General features: G+C 44.8%; 1 protein-coding gene across 4 annotated transcripts in view; it reads left to right on the top strand.

The window, feature by feature from the left end:
• ATP2C1 (ATPase secretory pathway Ca2+ transporting 1) overlaps nucleotides 1-24,766 on the top strand; it is an 831,636-nt gene that overhangs the window by 373,621 nt on the left and 433,249 nt on the right. For all 4 annotated transcript variants that reach the window (XM_085630651.1, XM_085630649.1, XM_085630650.1 and 1 more), the window contains 2 exons: nucleotides 12,468-12,584; nucleotides 14,674-14,763. In XM_085630651.1, the coding sequence (XP_085486777.1) occupies nucleotides 12,468-12,584; nucleotides 14,674-14,763 (207 nt within the window). The remainder of the gene's footprint in view (nucleotides 1-12,467; nucleotides 12,585-14,673; nucleotides 14,764-24,766) is intronic.

Consider the following 24,766-nt stretch of genomic DNA (forward strand, 5'->3'; position numbering starts at 1 on the left):
CGTAACAATTGATAAGAAAAATGACATAGTGGTACGTAATCGAAACTAGGCGTAATAAGGAGCAGAAAGAAACATGATTGGCTCTGATTATCATGCATAGGTGGATCTATAAGATAATACTTAACATAGATGCGCGCGCAGCAGTATGACGTGTGATTGACGTGCAACTAGGGGGTGAAGGGGACTTGACATTTAGCTCTACATGTGGAGACGAGAAGTCTGGGGGGTCAAGTCAACCTAATCCCAAATCATATCTAACATCCTATGTTTAGAGAACTATGCTATCCACAAGGAAGGACTCTCGGACAGAATCTATTCTATACTAACTGTGTGTGCGTGTACAAGCGTCTAAGTGCCTATATGAGATGCGAGGGGCAGAAAACTTTCCATGGCAACAGGGCTATGAATTACTTGCATGAAGACAGAGAAACCGAGTCCTTTGCTTGTGGGCTAAAGGAAATGTTTACCTAAATCACTAGACAGGAATGCATCGGCTGAAGAGCAAAGTAGATAATTCGAAGGTGAAATACAGCTTCTTGGCAGGCAGGCGAAAACTGGCCGAGGCAGGCACCGTTAGCTGCACAGGGAGTAGGACAAAGTTCATGGATACAGATGCGAGCTCAAGCTGAAGCTGTCAGAGACAGAGAGCAGGGAAGGCTTTGAGGAAAGAATCGGGCCTACTTGCCTGAACTGTAAAAATGGAGTAACTTAGCCATATAAAGTCGGTGGCCTTTCATACTTAGGAATCGAATATCCAGCCCATTGATGGCGGATCTGACAGAGAACATGTTGACGGTGGACGCACATATGTTTGCGTTTTGGAAACTGGAACTGGAGGGAACATACATGTACTTGTGACATGCACATAGAACCGTTGGGGTCCAAGATAGGGGACATAACTGATCAGGAAAATCCACATTTCCACATTCCCTCCTTGTCCCCTACTTGCCCTTCAAGAGATATCAATCTTCATCATTCCATCGATTTGCTCATGGAGCATCATTTCTTCTTCCTTCTTCTTCCGGCATTCTGAACGAGAACTTTGATATGGAATGCATGATGTGGCACACAGACCACAAATCGCTGGTCCACATTGCAGGCATAAACAACAACTGAAGAGCATAAGAAGGCCAATACCTAGGAAGGATAGAACTCTCCATCCCCAGGCTGATATCACACTCCAAAACCACCCGGACCACGTCCAAGTGCCTGGATTCTCGTGTATCTGGCTCACAATCTTATGAAGGCGTGTTATAGCTTTATATACAGATGGCGAATTTTCTGGTATGAATATGCAGCAGCTGGATCCGATGACCCTGCAAGCTCCGCCCCTATCGGCCAGGATGACGTCAAGGACAAGACGATTCTGGAGAACAACAATTCTCATCACTGATTGTTCCTCTGTCAGATTGCCTAGGGCGGCTATAGTCTCGTTTACTACAGCTTCAAGAGTCTTGGTTAGTCTGCGTATCAGCTTACTATTTGATATTGTACCTATATAGGGAAAGATACCTTTATTGAAATCTACATACTTGTCCCATGCCGTCTCAGTATAATCGACAACTGGGAGATCTCTCCGCTCTCTTTTGTGTACTAAATGAACATTTCGATAATAATCAGGGGGAGCTAGGAAAACAGGTGGCAGAAGGAATGCTATGTAACAGGTACCATCCCAATCTAGAGGCAGACGCATATATGCCGTCTGACCACATATAAAGTAAGAATGGCGAGAAGCTCTAAATGAAGATTTACCTTGATCACTATATTCTACTGTAGTAACGCATTTGCTATGGCCCATGTGTATGGAACCAACTTTTCTCACACATAATTCACCCTTAACTGGAAATACTGACATAGTGGGCAGAATTAATTCAACTTCGGATTTGACATTCAGAATCATAAGATTAGGTGTAAAATTACCTAATTTATACACTTCATTTTCTAGATCAGTTCCTGTTCTACTGGGGTGACCCTCCTTATTAGGGTGACAGACTTTGAATAAAACTAGATTCAGATTTCCCCATATCCAATGTTGTTGATAAACTGCTGTGTCTGGGTCTATGGAATTTAGTAAACTAAACCATGCTCCACAGGAGCCATTGTGTGTGAACGGATGTGGAAAGAAAGGCAGAACTCCTTTGTTATTCTGATAGGGAGGGAGTCGGCCACACACCCAACAATTGGTGGCATTACTAGTCTGATGGGAATGATGTAACATACTAATGAAGGTGTTATTGCGCAGCGCAAGTCTATAAGATAATTCATGTGGCGGTAGGTCACTAAAAGAATGTTCAGCAGTAATATTATAAACATGTCTAGAAATAGGATGATATATGTGCAAAATCACACTCGTAATAATTATTAAAACACTCAATAAAAACAAAATTAATAATGTCCTCATACAGTAGCTACGCAGTGATTTACAATACGCCTGTCGTTTCAACATTTCTCGGGTATTTTCTCTACTCAGGTCCAAGGGGTACATGTCGGAGACAATTCAACCGCTTCACCTTGGAGAGGACTTAAACAATCAAATTGCTCGACTGTTTGGGCCTAAGTTTTAATTTATAGTTCTGAGAGTCATTCTTTTCAACAAAGGGAAGTTTTGAATCAGTCTGTGAGGGAGTGCAGGGCACAGCGTCTATATCCGAGGATAGTCCATGAAATTTCTTAACGTGGCTGGAATGTATCCATCCCTTGCGGCCCTCCACTTTCACGGCTGTTCTTGTGGTCAGCAGGACTAGCTTCGGTGTTTTCCACCTGGGCTCCAATTGGGTTTTCCGATCGAAATTCCTCACAAACACCAGATCCCCCGGAGCAACGTCATGGGGTTTCACCTCAGTGTTGTCAGGAAAAGCTGCAGCTACCTGTGAACGACAAGATTGTAGTGCAGACATCAAGGAAGCCAAGTAATCTGTCAGCATATTACAATTAACATCAGTTATTTTACGTGGTATAGGCGTCCCCCACATATTTGGTGGCCTTCCGAAGATCACCTCATACGGGGATAGCCCTGTTCGAGAGTGTGCTACCATTCTTATGTAAAATAGTGCAACTGGTAATGCTACTATCCAGTCAACACCTTTCTCCTTACATATTTTAGACAATCTGATTTTCAAAATTTGATTATGTCGTTCCACGAGACCTGCTGCCTCGGGGTGTCGGACACAGTGGAATTTCCACTGATATCCCAACAAAAGTGAGACATGTTTCATTAATTCGGATGAGAAAGGCTGGCCGTTATCTGAATATACAACACGTGGTAAACCGTACCGTGGGAAGAATTCTCGGACTAACTGTTTGGCAGTAGTCGGGGCCGTGTAATCTGATACTGGGTACGCCTCAGTCCATCGGGAGAGAGCGCAGACAACTACCAGAACATATTTGAATCCTCGACATCGTTCCATCTGGATATAATCCATTTGGAGCACTTCAAAAGGATGATCAGGAGTCTGGAATCCACCCTGTTCTACGGGAACACTTTTTCCTGGGTTGAACTGACAACATATCATACAGGTACGGACTTTTTGTTTAGCTGCTGCTCGTAAATGTTTGTTGAACCAAATGTGTTGAATGCTATCTAGCATAGCTTTCTCTCCTAAATGCGCCGGGCTGTGAATTGTAGCTATAATGGCTTGGACCATAGAGTCAGGAAGAAACCATACAGATTTCTCCTTCGTCATCCATCCCTGATCTGTCTGGATCCCTCCTAGTTCAGTCCATTTCTTTAATTCTTCTGCAGTAGCATGTGTCTGTATGTCAACTACATCAAGTGCGGGATCTTTAATTGTCATACACTGTGTTGGTGTCTGAACTACTGGCTTTGTCATGTCTAATGTGCGCTTCTGAGCAGTCTGTTTAGCTGTTCTGTCAGCTAAATCATTGCCTTGAGAAATGATATCAGTAACCTTCGTGTGTGCTTTACATTTCATAATCGATATAGCAGTGGGTAGATGTATTGCGTCTAACAAGGCATGAATGAGGGTTCCGTGCTGAATGTGGGCACCATGGGAAGTTAAATAACCTCTCTCTCGCCACAGCACGCCGAAGTCGTGTACAACTCCGAATGCATAACGTGAGTCAGTGTATACATTAACTTTCTTATTTGTGGCTTGAATACAAGCTTGTGTTAGAGCAATAAGTTCTGCTGCTTGGGCTGACAAAGTATCTATACAATTTGTCTCAATAACTTCAGTGTCTGTTGTGACTGCATACGCGGCCACTAAATCTCCTGTACTTGTTCTCATGCATGATCCGTCTACATACAACGTCAGGTCTGGATCTACCAATGGAACGTCTGTCAAGTCTTGTCTAGGTTTCGTCTTTATTTCAATAATTTCAACACAATCATGAGCTAGTGGGTCTGTTCCAATTACAGGTAATAGTGTAGCAGGATTCAATGTATTACACCGTCGGATCTCTATGTGTGGTTGAAACAATGTCAGTTCATAACCGGTAAGTCTTGCTATGGTCAAGTGTTGTGTTTGTGTTCGGTTCACAAGAACTTCTACTGCATGTGGTACTTGTACTGTCAATGGATGTCCTAACACTATGGCATCGCTTTGTCTGATTGCTAAAGCTGTCGCTGCCACTGATTTCAGGCATGCAGGCAAAGCCTGAGCTACGGGATCTAATGTACTGGAAAAATAAGCACATGGCTTGCGTGATCCTGCTTGATCCTGAGTGAGTACTGACAAAGCAGTACCTTCGCGTTCTGTAACAAAGAGTGTAAAATGTTTGCTATAACATGGTGTTGCTAAAACAGGTGCTTGGCATAAAGCTTCCTTTAGGCTTTCAAAAGCTTGTGTATGTTCCTGAGTCCAAGGGAGAACAGTCGATGTGGCTGCCTCCTGTGTGGTTAACTGAATGAGTGGTTTTGCTAGAAATGCGTACTGAGGGATCCACTGCCTACAATATGAAGTGAGGCCTATGAAAGCCCGCACCTCCTTTTGTGTCTGGGGTATTGACATGTTAGCAATTAACTGGATGCGATCTGGTGTAAGCTGCCTTCCCTCCTTGGACAGCGAGTGACCAAGATAAATAACTCGCTGGACACAGAATTGCAGCTTAGAAGGAGACACCTTGTGCCCCTTGTCGGCTAGAAAATGTAAAACTGTCAGAGAAGCCTTTTCACATTCAGGTTCGCTTCTCGCGGTGATCAGCAGATCATCGACATATTGAAGCAGTGCAGTGTTGACTGGCATGTGGATACTGTCAAGTTCTCGTTTCAGTGCTTGGCTGTAGATGCTGGGGCTTTCTGTGAATCCTTGGGGAGCGCGTGAGAATTTAAAGCTGCGCCCATTTAAACTGAATCCGAACAAATATTGGCTTTCCGGATCTATTGGGACACTGAAAAAGGCATTCTTGAGATCAATTACAGTAAAGAATGTTGCTTCGGAATCAATTGCTGTCAATAATGATGATATATCGGGAACCACAGGAAATTGTGGCACAATGCACTTGTTTAGTTCACGCAAATCAATAACCAATCGGTATACTGGCGGAGCAGTAGGATCAGTTCGTTTAAGAATCGGAATTATCGGCGAATTACATACATTGGAGTCTGTTTCTACAACTACTCCTTGGGCAATTAACTCATCAATGATTTTCAGCAAAGCCACTACAGCATCTTGCGGTAACTTGTATTGTCGCAATCGTGGTAATACCACTCCTGCCTTGAGTGTAACTCGGTATGGTGTAATGTTCATGTAACCAACATCAGTAGGGCCTTGTGCCCATAGATGCGCTGGTAAAGTCTGTAGTCGGGGATCCATGTCTCTAGACACATAGTGACCTTTAAAATCACGTAAAAACAACCTTACTCCTTCCGGAGAACAACATATTATGGCTCCTAGGGCTTTCAGAGTTTTAATTCCTAACAGATTTTCTGGGCATGATTTAGTAAGCAATAAATCTGTAGTTCGTGTCAAAGGTCCTATCGTAAGTGGGAGAGGCTGTGATACTTCATTAACAATAGGTTTTCCTGAAAAACCAAGGGAAACATTTTGAGAGCCTGAGAGGGGTGCCCCTGGAACTTCACTACGTTTTATAGTTGTTCGACTTGCCCCTGTATCGAGTAAGAATTTTCTATCTTGACCTAATAATTCACTATGTACATAAGGTCCTTCTTGATCTACAGGAATCTCGATAAGGGGTAAGTCAACTTCCCTCTCTAGGCTGGTTCATGCGTAACGTTGATACTCAGGATATTCATACTGTGCAGTCTGATACATTTGTCGTGTTGTGGTTTGTGTGGCAGTAACAGGCAACGGTGGTGCAGCTGGCACAAACTGTATTGGCTGTTGTGCGGCTGGCATGGCCTGGGAATGCGGCATAGCTCCTTGTACATTCTGATCTTGTCTGAGTGGCCGTGATCTTTCTTGTGTTTTACCTATGGCGATATTATGTTTTAAAACTGGACAATCGTGTACGTAATGACCTGGCTTTTTGCAATAATTGCATGTCCCTTTTACCGGTCCTGCTGAATCGGACTGTGTCATACCCTTTTTATGTCCTTCAGCCGGTACTGTCTGAGACACTAGCATTTTCATTTTTGTATCTTTCATACGTCTTTGTTCGTGTTCTTGTTCATCTCTAATTCTATTGTGATGATACTGTAACATTTGTAGCATTTGTGACGGAGTGTTACTTTGCCAGGTACTCTCGAATTTCAATATTCTATTCTTTACTGGAGGTAAAGCATTTTCTACTAATTTTGTCACAAATAAATGTGGATACGACTCACTACTTGTTTTTATACCACTATTTATTCCAAAACATTTTTCAAATCGGGCATAATAGTCACTTGTGTCTTCATCATGCTTTTGTTTACAGGCCGTGATTGCACCCCAATCTTCCTTTTTCGTAGTTAATAAACGTGGCAGTACTTGTACTAGTAAACCTGGTAATGCTTTGACTTTATCCCCGAGCCCTGAACCTGCAGCTCGGGCCTTTTCTTCCGTTTCTAATGCTGTCCAATCTATCTTTTGGTCTCCCACTTCCCACTCTTTTTCTTTCAGTTTTTCATAAATGCCAGCAGGTAAGAGCACCTTTAATATCGTCATAATATCAGGATAGGTATACTCTCCCATCAGCAACATGTCCTTAATTTCTCGGTGGAAACCCGCTGGGTCTTTGTCATGACTTGGTACTACTTTCTTCATTTCTAACAATTCAATTTTTGATATGGGTGTGTATACAAATACACGGTGAAACTCATTGTCTTCGCCCTTTATTGGGTGCACTTCTCGTAAGGGATTTTGTCTATCCATATAATACGGCGTTCTCTCTCTGCGGGGCAGCGGGAAAGAATCCGGACTTACAAAAAGGACATACTGTTTACGTGACACTAATATTTCCTTAATTAACTTGTTACTAGAACCTCTCCATCTGTTCGTGAGTAGTTCCGTTAATATATCAGGTAAAGGACCAGGGTCAGCATGTTGGCTCTTATATAATATAAGGAGTTGCTGAATCATATAGATTCCAGCTAAACGTTGTTCATCTGTACTAAGGTTAAAAAACGTGTGTGCTACGGTCTCATCACCGTATTTTTCAGGACTATCAATCCAGTGAACGGCTGATCTGGCTAATTCTTGCTCATCCATGGAATCGAGGAGGTGGTAACCCCTTCGTTCTCGTAGTATTTTATCTGCGGCTTGGAACAAATGTTCAGGAGACTTTAAATTTATTACAGGCGTCGGATACGTTCTGCTATTATTTGGACATTCTGAGTGTATGGGATCAGAAAAGCATCTAGTATTATCACAGGATCTTCCTCTGCCTACGTAGGCTATGGTTCCTGACTGTCTTGCGGAATTCCCTGATTCGGACACTTCATCTTGCTCGAACTCGTCTGTTTCCAATCTTTCTTCGTGAATACGTTCTATTTCTCTACGGATTTTTCGGCACATGGCTATTATACAGTTTTTCTTATCGTGTCTCCCTTCTGATATATTCTGGCTCCATCTTGTAAGAGTAAGCATTGTATTCGGGTCTACCCCCGGACGGTCTTGATTTCTGATCACACAGTTTATGAGGAAACGTAACAGTTCCCCCTGTATCTCTACTTTCTGGAATTCCATAGCTTTGTTAATACATTCTGGATCTCGCCCTGTTTGGACAAAATGATATATGTTATCTAGATGCGTAATCATTCCTGGTAACCTCGCTAAATACTCTGCGGCTCGTCTGATACGTAATGATGCCAGGACCATTTCGTCCTCTTTTCCGACCACCGGGTCATATCTACAATCTATAAGGAGTTCCTTAAGCGTACGTTCACTTACGAATTTGGGTGTACGTGAGTGCGCTGATTCTTGAAAAACAAGTTTATTTATTCTAGGTGGCGTAAAAGTATTGCTTGCACCTCCCGTAGCCCCTTCAGGGGCGTCGGGTGTGAATGGATTCGTCGAACGTGACACAGCAACTATAGGTGTCGATACCACTGTAGAATCGATTGCGGGGACAGATGCGGAAACAGATGTGCTTGCCGGAGCTCGTGTCGGGACTTGCTGTTGCACGGGGACAGATACCTGATCCTGACGTTGAACCCCTCCGCCAGACGATCTATGTGGTGTGGGGTTAGCATACTCGGGAGCTGCGTCATCTAGATATGAGGAAAGAAAAACATCTTCTGCGGTTCGGGGATGCCCTTTTGGATGTACCTTAATTGGAAATAATGGGGGTGGCAAGTCTTTTGGCATCTCTGGAACAGCCTTAGGTAGTCCTTCGGCTAGGAGGGGATACATACCACTCATAAGAGCGTTTCTTTGTCTATCTACTTGTTCTGATTTCACTCGGATACCTTCCTCAATTAATATATTTTCTTGAACTTCCTTTGAACTCTCTTTACTCCTCTCTTCTTGTCTACGTGCTTTTTCTGTACGTCTATGAGATTCTTTACGCCATAACTCAACAGCGTCTTTCTGTGACTGTCTGACTTTTCTTTTCCATAACTCTTCCTCCACTTTCATGATGCACTCTGCATCCCAGGTTCCCGCTGCGGGCCACCTTTGACTTTCCGGCAATCCCTTGGTATAATCTACCCATAGATCAAGAAACAATATGGCATCTAAGCCATGCTTGTGATACATAAAATGCCCTGGAGTGTCCCTAGGAGGAATAGGAACTGCTTCTTCAAGCACCCCTTTTCTAGTAGTAATCTGTCTTAACTTCGAGAAGAGCGGCATATTGACAACTGATCTGATACTTACTCTTGAACTCACTTAATACGAAAAAAACACAATAATGAACAGTGAACAATGAACAAACATTCATACCACAATATGCAAGACATTTGAACACTTTAAACATTAACCATTAAACATTTTAAAAATAACCGACGATGATGACAGTCTGCATAACTAATCACCAAGCTGAATTCTTGACAATAACTGAATACTTCGGAATACTTGATATACTGCTAAACAGTACATATACACTGCTAAACAGTGCAGACCGGATTTGTGTACCCAAATCCGTCTTGACCGGCACAACCTATGTGCGCGTCAACACGCCTCCCCGGCGATGGTACTCACCGAGTAGCTCCTTGAAACGGAAGGCCTCAGAGAATGAACGGGACTCGATGACTGCGGACAGCCGACCCTCTGGACATCGGGATTTCGAAAACCTGGTGGGCCTCTGTATACCTCGGATCTTGCTCTCTCAGCTAGGCTCTGGTCGGGATACTTCGCACTTCTCACCGCCTCGTCTGGGTTGATCGCAGCCTCAGTCGCCCCCGCTTGACCGGAGGGAGCTTACAGGAAATCCTGCTGGTACGCGTTTATGGTCCGTCCAGCTGTGGCAGGAGACCGGGCCTGCAACGCACCGCCGGCGCGTGAGATGAGAAAGTGTCCCTGTTCGGGCGCCATTATGTGGTAAATATTCTTTTTACCTTGACTGAATTTCATGCGGAATCTAAAATAAAGTAAAATAGCTCAGAATAACAAGAGGCAGAATCCGTGGTATAAGAGGTTTTCTAAATGGGCTTTATTCCAAAATGGCCGACTCGAGTCGCGGCCTTCAGGTTCCGTCACCACGAGGGTTCAGGAAGTGAAGTACAAGTTTATTGACAAGAAGTAACTTTTATAGGTTATACATTACAATGAAACGAATGCAAAAGGCGTAACAATTGATAAGAAAAATGACATAGTGGTACGTAATCGAAACTAGGCGTAATAAGGAGCAGAAAGAAACATGATTGGCTCTGATTATCATGCATAGGTGGATCTATAAGATAATACTTAACATAGATGCGCGCGCAGCAGTATGACGTGTGATTGACGTGCAACTAGGGGGTGAAGGGGACTTGACATTTAGCTCTACATGTGGAGACGAGAAGTCTGGGGGGTCAAGTCAACCTAATCCCAAATCATATCTAACATCCTATGTTTAGAGAACTATGCTATCCACAAGGAAGGACTCTCGGACAGAATCTATTCTATACTAACTGTGTGTGCGTGTACAAGCGTCTAAGTGCCTATATGAGATGCGAGGGGCAGAAAACTTTCCATGGCAACAGGGCTATGAATTACTTGCATGAAGACAGAGAAACCGAGTCCTTTGCTTGTGGGCTAAAGGAAATGTTTACCTAAATCACTAGACAGGAATGCATCGGCTGAAGAGCAAAGTAGATAATTCGAAGGTGAAATACAGCTTCTTGGCAGGCAGGCGAAAACTGGCCGAGGCAGGCACCGTTAGCTGCACAGGGAGTAGGACAAAGTTCATGGATACAGATGCGAGCTCAAGCTGAAGCTGTCAGAGACAGAGAGCAGGGAAGGCTTTGAGGAAAGAATCGGGCCTACTTGCCTGAACTGTAAAAATGGAGTAACTTAGCCATATAAAGTCGGTGGCCTTTCATACTTAGGAATCGAATATCCAGCCCATTGATGGCGGATCTGACAGAGAACATGTTGACGGTGGACGCACATATGTTTGCGTTTTGGAAACTGGAACTGGAGGGAACATACATGTACTTGTGACATGCACATAGAACCGTTGGGGTCCAAGATAGGGGACATAACTGATCAGGAAAATCCACATTTCCACACTTCCAACATCCCGCCATCCTGGTATGCACATTCTTTACTGATTTACTGTTTTGATGTATGCCAATGTTTCAAACTGTTATGATAATAGTGTATTATCTCAAATATCTTTATGGCATGTTACATCAGAAATGTGCATAATGTATTGCTAACTACTCTGATTCAGGCATGTGAATCTATGAAAGACACCCCTAATACTGGATAAGAAACGCGTTACTTACCTGTAACAGCAGTTATCCAGTATTGGTGTCTTTCATAGATTCACATGCAACCCTCCCACCTCCCCTGGAAGGACGTCTCTCTCTAACTGTATTACGCCTACCTAGCTTGGTGCGTACGAAAATCTGAGGGACTGAGGCTCCTGCCAGGAAGGTTCTAGAGGGAGGTGATAGCTGATTGGCTGACTCTAAGAGTTTGGTCCTTTTTACATAAGGACTAGGATAGGCTGCTAAGGGGAGGCCCTTAGGCCTATTTTTCTCTATGTATGTCTATAGGACATTACTTTTTTATGTACCGGAGGCTCCCGTCTCGACGACTGGGAATGATTCAGGCATGTGAATCTATGAAAGACACCAATACTGGATAACTGCTGTTACAGGTAAGTAACGCGTTTCTTATTTTGGGGTTTGCATAAAAAGTTGGAATGCATTTAGCAATCCACCTTGAAATACCTGATTTGGAGATAGGATTGCCCTTGTGTGATGGTGCAAAAGCAACAAAAAGTTGTTTGGTTTTACGAAATGATTTTGTTCTTTCGATGTAATATAAAAGTGCTCGAAGGTGTGTAGAGCTCGTTCTGCAACAGAATCTGGTAATTTGACCGACTGATTTCTGTGAAATGCAGATACTACGTTAGGTAGAACATTTGGGTTTGTACGAAGAAACACTTTGTCTGTGTGCAGTTGGAAAAAAAGGTTCTTGTATGGTTAGTGCCTGCAGTTCACCCACTCTCCTCAGTGAAGTGATTGCAATGAGGAAAGCGGTTTTCCAAGAGAGAAACTGTGGCTCGCATTTATACATGGGTTCAAAGGGTGGCCCCATTAATCTTGTGAGGACTATGTTAAGATCCCACACTGGGGCAGGTGGGAGCCTTGGTGGTATTGCTGTGTCAAATTATTTAACTTGTAATTTTGGGTATGGCTCTGCATCCTCCTATTTGGAAGTAATACCTGCATTGTGACTCAAAAATGACATTGAATGTTTGAGCATTTTATTAAAACTGAGCATTTCTCTGTCTACCATGTGCTCTTTGTATCACTAAATCGCTCCACTCGTTCTTGTCTTCACCCGTCGCTCATGTTCATTTTGAAAGAAGGGTGTCTTATGTACAGAACATATTCACTTACTACGTAGTCCGTTCGTTCCTTTTACAGCCCACTTATGTTAATTATTTGTACATATCCTTACATTCTCATACAGGCTGATCCACAGAGTGGTTTAACCGCTTCAGAGGTTTGTCATAGACGAACATTTCACGGTTGGAATGAGTTTGACATCGGTGAAGATGAGCCGCTGTGGAAAAAGTATATCTCCCAGGTGAGCTGTGCGCTGTGCTATGTTATTCAAATGTATACTAACGTCAGTTGTCTGTGTTTGTGTGTGAGAGAGGAGGGCTATAAAGAGGTTAATTGGCATAGATCATTAAGTATGACCACTCATACGGGCTAAGAATAAAAGGTACAATAATATATTAGAAAAGCATATTAATTAAAGTATGGAGTTGTACAAAAATTAGTGCAGCGGTTGATTTTAATTCTTTAATAATCTCGATGACCGCTCATTCAGACAAATAAACCTTTTGCGTTTGCTCCTCTCAACCATCAGCTTTCCACGATATGCCTCCTCTAGCCAGAGCTTGAGACCTTGGCAGTCACCTCTTGGCTTATCCCAGTGGAGCATTCATCTATCACCTAATGATATTGAAAGTTTCAGTGTAAACATCCTTCACTCCAGTGCCTGCACTGCACTACACGAGTTGGCTACTTTTCAACTATAGCCCTCTTTGTCCACTCCTGCCAGCTCCCTCTCCGATATCTTGCTCGACTGTGCAAATGTTGTGTGTCAGCACATTATACCCAGGCCTATTGACTTTGCCAGTTCTTGTTTCAAGTTGTTTTATTTGAATTTGGACACCTTCTCAGTGCACAAAGAGAACTTGAACCATGGATCGATTGTCAAGCCATCCAGATAGTCTACCTTACTCTAATCCTAGATAGGATTAAATGATGTACAACTAATTAAAAACCTAATAGAAAGGCATTCAAATATGTCTCTCCAGGACAGTTGGAGTAATCTATTAAACTCTGAATGCAAACGCCTCTCAAAGCAGATGATGTAGAAAATACATTGATCAGATATTGCTTTTACAAGTCATCCTGATTCTTACAATCTAAACTACATCAATGTTTATGCAGTTAAAATTACGGTGGCTTCCATGCTTATGCCTTTCTTACTTTTATTTCTAATGACTTGAGTTCTCCAAAGAACGAGCACACGTAATGGTGCTAGCCCCAGCATAGTTTCAAGCTTTTTGTAAGTGTGGGCTATAAGTGAGGTCAGCAAGACCCATACAGTTTTAGGATAGAAAGGCCCAGGTTCTTGCAGCTCAACTTAATTTCTGAATCAATATTTTTTTTTCCAGGCACATTCACAACCGATTTTCTTTCATCATCTTCACCCCCCAGTTAAAAATAACAAAAAACGAAGTAGTTGTGTTAGGTAGAGGGGGCGTTTTCATGTGTTGAAATTTTGAGTATGGTTCGGTTAAGTGGAATAGGTCACGTGCTGGAGAACCAGTGTATTCATCTTTTGTGGTCGGATAAAGTGAAAGCAACCCTTTTCACAGCAAATCAATAACAAAGCAGTTTTCATTTGGATTAGTTTATTGTGATGGAATATATCGAAGAGTCTTTAGCAGAAGTAGTCCACATTCAGGGATCATGATCTAAGGAGGTCCCCTTTACTTTTATGGTCTTTAATTCACTGGTAAAAAAATATAGCAAGTTGCCACTCGGTTTTCTGCACGTTACCACAGAAAAGTAAAGTGGAGCTTTAACATTAGTAATACCATGTTAGTCCGTGTTGTCCAATAGATGCTCTTAAGTTGCTCCCAGCCCTCACCGTCCCAGAAGAGTACAATTGCATATAACTTTCTAATAGGAGGAACCTTTTTACAAACTGATAGAATAAGACAATCCTTGTTGTGCATTTATACCATTGTCTGATGTCAGCAGGTGTCTTGCTTCCTTTTATTTGGGCTAACCGTGAATATATATGTCGGGCTACTGGACAGATGAGGAAGCTGAAAGAATACTTGACATGCAGGTCCTAAAACGTTTGGTTAGATTCCATGGAACTGCATCCACTTTGTGTGAGATCTGGGAATTCATTAGGTGCTTCCACAACAGGAAGGCAACTGAGTAATTGCATGCACATTTAAAAACATTTTCACAATCCCCGAATGGACAAAAGCAGAACACATAACGAGCCAAGAGTTCAGGGTAAATGGTTAAGTGGTGAATTGTGGTTTTTAGATTAATGATCAATGTTGGTATTATGCCTTCATAAGCTGCTGTTACGCTTACATAGAATTGCTAAGTTTCTTTTTTTATCTCTCTATTTTCAGTTTAAAAACCCCCTCCTTATGCTTCTTCTTGCTTCTGCAGTCATCAGTGTGTTAATGCATCAAATTGATGATGCCATCAGTATCACTGTGGTAAGATATTGGTCTTTTTAATTGAAAACGTATAAATACATATTGTTATGCACTTTTGTGTCGACATCCACAAAATTGTTAAGTTTACATAGGTCTGAAATGCATTTTTTCTTACGACAACCGTATGCCCCATGTTTCTGTATTTTCATTTACCTATTACACATCGGTCCCAATTCACAAAGTTTTCTGTGTTTTACTCTAGAAGTATGTTTTCTTATTCCTAAATTCCAAGAGTAAGCTAAAACTACTCCTTTCTTTCTCATAGCATTAAATAGTAAGCCAAGAAAACATGAAGAGTAAGTAATCGAAAAATATTTGAGAGTCGGGCTACAAGTTGTAAAATGTATACCACCCTGCAATGGAAAATTGATAGTAATTGCTCCCACTCGGAGAAACCAGGAAATAGTAGAGCTCCACAGAAGATGTGACAGTCAAACCGGCGTGCTGCATTTGCTTGTTTATTTGAGGAGGTTGCACGGTGCATAGTGCTGCCTTTTAACTAAGCTTGATTTACAGATTGAAAGCCTCCACATATTCACGGTGCCCTAGAAAACTCACAGATCTGGTCATTGAAAAGGTAGCAACTCACCTCGGGTACCTTTTGTGGAAGTAGTTCCATGGGATTTCCAATTCTGTAAAGCTGTGTTTGACCTCTCGGTGGAGTGTAGGTTCCTGTATCTGCTTCTTAGGTGCAAAGAGGTCAGAGCAAAAGGCCTGATGAAGCTCAAAGTCTTAGTAAATTATTGACTGGGATTATTGTGGTAGGCAGTCGCTTTGCCTTACAGGACATTGGGTGCGGAACTCTCACTGCCCTCATAGTTGTATAGAAAAGGTGACCATAGGATTGAAAAAGGAGAACACTGAGGTTTTGTGGTATGACATCTGGGCAATGACTTCAAGGTCATCAGTGTGTATGTAGCGTAGAGAAATGCATCCAAACCCTGATGCCGTTGTTATTGGTCTCACTCAACATTAAGTTTAATCAATGGTTCATCCTAGAGCAGGTTAGAAAAGGTGTTCTGAAACAAGCTCTGTGTTACACATCTGCTATTCCAGCCCAAAAGTGGAGTGTTTCAGGAAAGCGGCTTTCGTCCAAATCAGAGCACTAATTGGGATTCAGTTGCTAGTTGCCCCTTTGGTGGTAATTCTAGAGATATGGGTAACTTCGCAATTTATATCTTGGGGGAAAAACGAATTTGCTTCTCTGTCAACTTTGCTTACTCTAGTTAAGTGATGGTTGTCACTTAATGTTCTGTAAATGTTGGGTCGTTTAGAATTAGTCCTCTATAAGCCACTGGAACAGTCTGTGCTTAAGAATAATAAGAATAAAATGTATTGATTTAATTAAATCTGGTCAACTTTAGGAGTGCCATCATCAGTTTGCGTATGCTTCTGTTTGCTCTGCATATTCGGCAGCTAATCCAGGAAGCTGATTTATTGGGCAAAAGTAATTGAAATGTTGTGTAGCTGAAGCATTTTTTCTAACTTCAAGGCTGTAGTTTGTCTTCTAAAGGTGCCAGTGGTATTTTGCAGTGACATTTCATTTGTGATTACCTGATTTTGCTCAGTTTGTCTGCACCAATAAGATACTTTTTTTCATGCTAATTGTCCTTCAGATCCCGAGACGTACCGGACACCAGCAAAAAATATCAATCCCTCTAACTTACTTTTGTGGAAATGAGACTCGTATATGTACCCTGAAAACTCCACAAACCTGCCCTTATTAGTAGTAGCTTTTCATATGGAAATTCCACTGTCGAAATTCACGAGGGAGCAAATTGCATTTGTAAGGGTGAGACTACACCATTCATGATTCTGTTAATCAGTAATTAGATTTGTGAACACATTGTATTTGTTTGCACACTTAAGCTCAACTTGGTGATTAAAAACCTCTGGGTATCTCAACATCAGTGTTCACCATAAATGTTCTAGACTCTCTTTTTTAGATTACACAGATGCTTGCCATAAAAAAGTCTCCAGTTCTCTCGCCTGGCTCATAAGTTGGCTCATTAAAATTTGAACTGAACTTAAAGTCCCTGAGGTAACTACTAAGAATAGCTTTTTCTCAATCATGAGTGTCTCCATCAGTGTGCAGTAGTCACATTGGTTTTATTCTGTTCAGATGGAGCCTCATGGCAAATTATAGACAGTCTGTCCTTCTCTGTGCTACTAACGGTCTCTTGCTTTCTCTCCTATCATCTGGAGACCAATGTACTCTTCAGAGCCTCCCGGTTTGGCTTAAGGCCAGGAAATAGCAATAAATAAAACTACCATCCTAAAGATAAAGGAAGAGCTTGCGTGGCCTGCGATTAAGGTGATCAATGTGCCTTGATACTTTCTTTGCTGCATTCAATACCATTTATTATCAGGTACTCATTCACAAGTTGCCCTCTTCAATGGGCACTAGTGAACCAGCAGTTGCATGGTTCACTTCTTTCATGCACATGTCAAAATGGTTTCATTTCTTTTCCATTGCGGTGTACCCCAGGGCTTTACCTTGCCCCTCCGCATCCTGTTTATCATCTATGTGGTCCCCTGATACACATTATTGCTTTCTAGAAGATCGAGTGCCATATGTATGTAGATCATATCCAGCTCCACATAAACATTGAGAATGACCCTGACAACCCTTCAAAAGCTCTCTCACCGTCTTTAATACATTTGCAGATGGATGCAACACTTCTGGCTGTGCCTTAATGGTGAAAAAATGAAATCTTGGTCTTCCTCCACCTTCCTTCCATGCCGGAAGGACCTGGGTTCTCCTCCCTTCTCTAAAGCAAGCCCACAATCTGGGTGTTATTTTGTTATGTTATGTTATGTTATGTTAAATGGGACTTTTATAGCGCAACGGCTACTCCAAAGGAGTGTCCCGGCGCTTTTGTGCTCCAGACCAAAGAAAGAGCTGGAAAACATAACAGTAAAAAGAGCAGGGGCCTAAAGAGGGGGCAGATTATCCAGTGAACAGCCAGGTTTTTAAGTCTTTTCTGAAGGCAAGCAGGTTAGCGGTGTTTCGCAAGGACACCGGTAAGGAATTCCATAGCTGTGGAGCAAGAAAGCTAAAGGACCGGCCGCCTAGCCGAGCCCTTTTGATGCGTGGCACCCGAGCCAAAGCCAAAGCTTCTGACCTGAGGGATCGTACAGGTCGATAGAAGTCCAGCCTCCTCTGAAGATATTCGGCACCATTGCCATGCAAGGCCTTATGGGCGAGAGTCATGGCCTTGAAAAGTATCCTCTTCCGCACCGGAAGCCAGTGAAGGGATACGAGGAGATTGGAGGCACTGGTGCGGCGGTGCAGGCCAAAAATTGCACGAGCAGCAGCGTTCTGAGTAACCTGCAAACGCTGGAGGAGGTATTCAGGCAGACCCAGATATAGGACATTTGCATAGTCCAATCTGGACCCTATGAGTGCCTGAACAGTGATCCTCCGATGTTCCTCCGAGAGAAGGGGAAAGAACTTGCGCAACATTCTGAGTATCCCAAAGCATGTTCCCGTAAGAGTGGAAACCTGGGATTTGAGCAAGAGCTCGTTGTCAATTTTAACCCCCAGGTTCTTAGCCCACTTAGAGGACTGAGTGGGAGGGAACATGTCAGCAGGCCACCATCCCTGCCAATCTGGTTCTGATGGGCATCCGAAGAATAGTATTTCGGATTTGTCCGAGTTGCATTTGAGGCTGTTGTGTGAAAACCAGCTAAAGACAGCCCCAAGGCACTCGCAGATCCTTTCTCCATTGAACTCTTCGCTCTTACGACAGGTGAATAGAAGCTGGGTGTCGTCAGCATAAGAGACGATCCGGGCCCCATAGGACTCCGCCAGTGTCGCCAGAGGGGTCATAAGGATGTTAAATAGAGTGGGGCTCAGTACAGAGCCCTGAGGCACTCCGACTCCCAATGGCGGCATCTCGGCGGACCCGGGTGGGACCCAGACCGTCTGCCGGCGGTTGGCCAGAAAGGAACGAAACCAGTTGAGCACCGTCCCCCCTAGACCGATGTTATGAAGTCTAGTGAGGAGATCCTCGTGGGGGACGGTGTCAAACGCCGCCGACAGGTCTAACATGACTAACATCACCCTGCCTCCTGTGTCCAGCACCTCCTTCACGATCTCCGAGACTTCCAGGAGCGCCGTCTCGGTGCTTAAGTTGGAACGAAAGCCCGATTGGGATTCATGAAGTATCTCATTAGTCTCCAGGAAGTTAGAAAGCACGCTGTGCACGTGTTTCTCCAGGATCTTGGTCAGTGCTGGAAGGAGCGAGATTGGCCTATAATTGGAAGGCGCCTCAGGATCAAGATTGGGCTTCTTGATCAGGGGGATGACCATGGCTTGCTTCCAGGCCTGGGGCAGAAAACCCTGACTCAGGGATAAATTGAGGATAGGATTAGCTATGGGATTAATGACATCTGCCATTTTCGCTAAGAATTTTGCTGGACACGGATCTAATGGTGAGCCTGATTTAAGGTTCCTCATCAAGGCTAAGGATGCGGCAACCGGAAGGGGAGGAAAGTCTAGCAAAGCTGGGCCAGGAGGAGACAGGAAGACTGTCTCCGTCGGCATCGTAGATAAATCATCTAACGCTCTCGACGGGAAAGAATCCTGAATTAGCCTGATTTTGGTGGTGAAGAAATTGGCAATAGTGTTAGCCCAGGTCTCCACCGGGGCACCCTGAGTAGAGGTTGTCCGGGGGCTGGTGAATTCACGTACAATTGAAAAAATCTCCTTACAGGAGTTAGCTGCGTTTTCAATCCTTTTAGCGAAGTAACATTTCTTGCCCTGTAAGATAAGATCGTGGTAGGACTTCATCATGATTTTATAGCGTTGTTTGGCTTCAGGCTCATACTGGACTCTCCACGCCCGCTCAGCAGCTTTACATTGCCTACGAGCGTGGGCTAAATCCTCCGTAAACCAGGGGGCAGAGACCCGCCGGGCAGCAGATCTGGGTGGCTGTGAGAGAGCGAGCTCATTTAGTCTGGCAAGAAGCCAGGATTGTAGGCTCTCCAGATCTTTCTCCAGGTCGCCAGTACAGGAAACAGGGTGATCTGCCAGGGCATGCGTTAGCTGTGTTATCTTTCTCCTCACAGATAAACATTTTTTAAATTAGTTTTTTTCCACCTGTGACAAATAAAAGGGATTTTTATCATTCATACATTTCTCCCAGTAAATTGCCCTGTTCCTCGCTATGGTACTGTCCCGGCTAGACTACTAAATGGTCTCTACATAGGCATACCTAATCCTGCCATAGTCAAGGTGCAACAAGTACAAAACCAACCTGCTCGCATGGTGCTGAGTCTGAAATGTCATGATCATCTTACTCCAGCTCTCATATGTCTCTACTGGCTTCCGATTAAACAAAGGATTTTATTCAAAACGCTCTACATTGTTCACAAATCACTTTATGGCCCGGTTCCGAATTATGCCTCTGGTCCAATTGCTACAGCTTGAAATCTCAGGAAAGCAAAGAGTGGTCTGTCATCTCCCCATCGATTGAGATATAAAAGGTTTGGATGGCAGTGTCCTCAACACCAAGGCTCCCCCCTTAGGTACTCTTTGCCCACCTACCTAAGACTTGAGAATGACAACAATAAATTCATGAAATGTTTGAAGGAACATCTTTTCCACCGGGCAGGCAGTAGTGTTGGACTAAAAACACTAATCTAACCGGCTGACGCCCAAGACCAGTTTTCTTGTTTCAATTTGGCTAATGTCTACTGTGAGAAAGTGCCCTCTTTCTGCAAGATTGCCCCCACTTTATGCTGATGTGCTTTGACTGAGTGTGCCCTGGGCTCCTGCTAATCAGGTACCCAGGGCCTATGTTCTTTCCCTAACACTGCATTGAAGCCTAAACCCAATTGGCATCTCTGGCCACAGGTCAGCCCCTGGTAAATGGTACCACCGGTACCCAGGGCACTGTTACCAGGGAAGACCTCTAAGGGCTGCAGCACTTATTGTGCCACCCTAAGAGGCCCTGCACCTTGACACACACACACACACACACACACCCTTTGCAGGCTGCGTGTCTTGGTGCAGAACAAAGTGAAGTCGACATGGCACACATCCCTGTGTGCCATGCCTACAACCAACTGCCCTGGCATAGATCAGTCACCCCTTTAGCAGGGTGCACTATACCAGTGGTGAGGGTACAGGTGCATGAGCCCTGTACCCCTACAGTGTCTAAGTCCATTCTTAAACCCTGTAAGTGCAGTGCTGCCATCAAGAGTACATGGTGCTGGGAGCTTGTCATTACGAACTCCACAGCACGATAATGGCTGCACTGAAAACTGAGAAGTTTGGTATCAAACTTCTCAGCACATTAAACCCACACGGATGCCAGTGTGGGATTTAATGAAAATGCACACAAAGGGCATCGTAGAGATGCCCCCTGAAAACTAACCTACCACTAGTGTCCAGGCTGAGTGGCTGCTTTTAGCTGCCACCACCAGACATGTTTCTGGACCCCTGGGTCGAGAGCCTGCTGCCCTCTGGGGCCTGAAACCATGCACATCCTGGGACGAGGTGCCAAGCCCCCTCTCCCAGGATGGGCAGGGTTCATGAAGGGGAAGCTTCAAAGGCTTGCTGCCTTTGTGAGCTTCCCCAGGCCATTTGCTGCTTTCAGCAACTTGTCCCCACTGGTTCTGACCCCTACTTTGGGCAGGAGAACCGGTGGGAAAAACAACTGAGGAAGAGAGGTGTGCCCACCTCTGCCAACTCCATCCCTCAGGTGGGGGAGGTGAGGTGAAGAACAACTCAGTCCCTGCCATCTTGCAGATGGGGGGACCCAGCCAACCAGGAACAGGCATATGCCCCCCTCCCACAGGAGGGTGGCATAATAGGGGGTCTACCCACCCCTGCAACAAGAAAAGGACCCAACAGCCTTGCCGAAGCTAACAAGAGGAAGACGCCCACTGACTTGGCTCCAGCCCTACTGGCCTGTCTCCACCTCGAATCTGCTCCTGCGACATCCCGGTGTGTCCTGCAGCCAGCAACCTCGAACCCCGGAGGACCTGCCTGCCTTCAACCACAAAGACTTGGTCTCCTGTGAACACCGGATTTGTTCATGTGCAGCCTCTGGCCCCGGCCGGAAACCGCTAATCTACACCACACTGCACGTGCCGTCCACGGCCTGAGTTCGAGTTGACACACTACAAGGAGGTCCCCCTTGGCGATCCTGACCCCAGATCCGGTGACCCCTGACCTGCCTCAAGCCTGCAGCTGACGCCTGCAGCCTAAATCCGGAAGGTCCCCTCAACCGCGACCAGGAGCTGGTAAGAAGATCCGACCCCAAAAGGCACCCCTGAACCAGACACACCACGGCCTTGGGTGGCCAAACAGACCGTGCCTGACCAACCCCCAACTTACCTCTTGAAGTGGTGGTCTCCACAAAGAAGACTTTCATCCCAAAGCCTGCAGTGCCTTTGCAAACTGGAGGTTCCCCATAGCAAACAGGGCGCCCGACGTCGAAACAGCACCCTGCACCCGGTCCCCCTAGTGCCGCTGAAGGTGCACCTTTGGTGCTACTTTGTTTCCCCCATTTGCCCTGAGCTAAAGTCTAGGAACTTTGCTCCCACAACCAAGTGGCCTGCTAGTCAACAGCCACCAACCGGAGGCCCCCTATCCCCCATTGGATAACATTGGGCCTCCGCACCCGGCTGTCCTGGTGCCGGTGAGGGAGTAACAAGAGTGCATCCTTGACCTTGGGGGACCCCTGAGTCTACCCCCAGAACCTCACCTCCCACTACCAAATACTTGGCTTTAAACCGATAACCCTATTTTCCTCCATAGGATAACACAGAAACTTTTCCAAGAAAAACAGTCAGTGTGGAGTTTATAAACCTAAAGAAATTCTTTAAAATCGTGCTGTTTAACAAAAACGATTTTACTTACCTGTTTACAGGAAATGTCCCAGAGTAGTATCTAGGTATACTACTCTGTGTAAGAAAAGTAATCCAAGAAGTAACTTACCTGGTATTTAACTAAAAAGCTCATTCAGGTCTATGTACTGTATTTACAAAGTATTGTATTTCTCTGCAATCATACTGTAAGTCAAACCAAAGTGCTTATGCAATTACAATCCAAACTGTATTACAACTGTATATTTACTGCAAAGTATTTATCACTTACCTGTGCCAGGCTTGCTTGGTTCTAGAAAATAAAATAACCAAAAGAATATTTTTATACCAAAACAATTGGTCTGAAGTTCAGTCTTTGAGTGTGTGAATTTATTTGCTGACTGTGTACAACAAATGCTCAACACTGTCCTCTGATACTGCCTTACTGCTCGACCCCACTACCACAAATACAGAGTGAGGTGCTATCTAACTTTACCTCTGCCTACCTTTGGGGTTCCACTGGACTCTGGGCACACTATACCTCACTTTGGTATAGTATATATAGAGCCAGCTTCCTACATCACGTTCAATGCTTAGTCATCTGTGTTTATTTGATTGTGGGAACATTGACAAGCATATAGTTTACCTATTTTCGTATGGAAGTACTCAACAGCATGTGGTTTGTGTAGTGCTCACTGCTGTACTTGGTCTGTCTCCCCCACCCCCTGGTAAAAATTTCAGAGACCGCTAAATATGGTGGGTTGGAACAGTTAAGAAAAAAAACTCCAGAAATTGTACTGTCCCATCACCATTGATATGGTTTGGGAACCTTCGCTATGGACACTTTTGAACAAGTGGTCAAATTCTTTAAAAGAGTCGGTATTTTTTTTTAATGATTTTTCACGATTCTTTTGGCAATTTTCTGTAATAAACAGATGTAGCCTGCCTTGCACAGGCTGCTTTTGTGCATCATTTATGGGTGGTTACTTTAGGCAATGTTTCAGCATATATCTGAAATCACTGTCTTCAGTCTTGATCTTGGAGCCCATTTCTATTCTTTTTCCTATTCCACTTGAGCAGAATATAGTCTGAACACTAGTACTAGTTGGGTGATGCCTCGAATATGGAGGCCGGGGCGTGGCTACGCAGCGTAGCGCGATGGCCGCCAGATAGGTTAGCGTCTTCCTACCTCTCACAACCCCGTCAAACTAATCCGGTCCCTATGGACAGCACGAGAAGGCAGAAAGTCCGTAGACCCCGCCGATGCAAAAACCGCCGCTTAAGACTGCCGAGAACCGAAGCGCTCGCTGAAAACCTCTGCGGCCTGGAGGGATGGTGCCGGCGGGTGTTGAGGTGCTCCCAGTGGCCGACGACGTGGTGATGCATGACTGGCAACGTCAGGGCAGAGCCGAGAAGAGAACCGGCGCGGCCCTTCCAGCGGCCACTTCAGAGGCGTGCTATGAATAAATGTAGGCAGGGGACCGAGCGTGTGGGTGCCCAGTGAGCAGAGAAGCAGAGGCTCGCGGGGGGTGAAGCCAGCACATCAATTATCCTGGAACCGGACACGCTGCTTCTGCCCCCAGGACGGGCCAGACATTTCTGCCACAACCATTAGTGCCTCCGGCAGGAAAAGTAGGGGAAGCGCCGGAACGGGTAGCTACCTCGAGCGACACAGATGCCATTCCTGCTGAGGTGAGGGGGCGAGACGCTGTTGGGGCGGAGGCTCCGCCTGGCCTGCATCGGGTGGGCCTTGTACTCTGAGTGCCCTCCGGGCTGACGTCCATCATATGACTGAGTGCTTTTTCTCCCCCTGCGCATAACTGGGGCACTGATTCTCCCACAGTACTCTATATTTATAAGGCCTGTACACTGCGGCCCGATACTGTCTGGCATAGCCTGGCGGGACCTGAGGGCTGCAGACCCACTGAAACAGTGGCAGGCCCTGGGAGGAGGTCCACCCCGGCGTCGTCGACAATCTCCTGAGCCTGGGGGGCCACACGACACCACGTACCAGTTGGTTCTCTTGCATTGGTGCTGCTGGGACTTGAGTTTAGATAGCCCCCGCAGTCAACACGGGTGGTAGAGTGGCACTTTGGAAGGCCAGAAGACAGCCACGAGGCCTGGTAGAGGGACGACACGAACCCTGACGACAATGTCTGGGACGAAAGGGTCCAAAGCGGTCCAA

Source organism: Triturus cristatus, chromosome 10 (genome assembly GCF_964204655.1).
Source record: "Triturus cristatus chromosome 10, aTriCri1.1, whole genome shotgun sequence".
Taxonomy (NCBI): domain Eukaryota; kingdom Metazoa; phylum Chordata; class Amphibia; order Caudata; family Salamandridae; genus Triturus; species Triturus cristatus.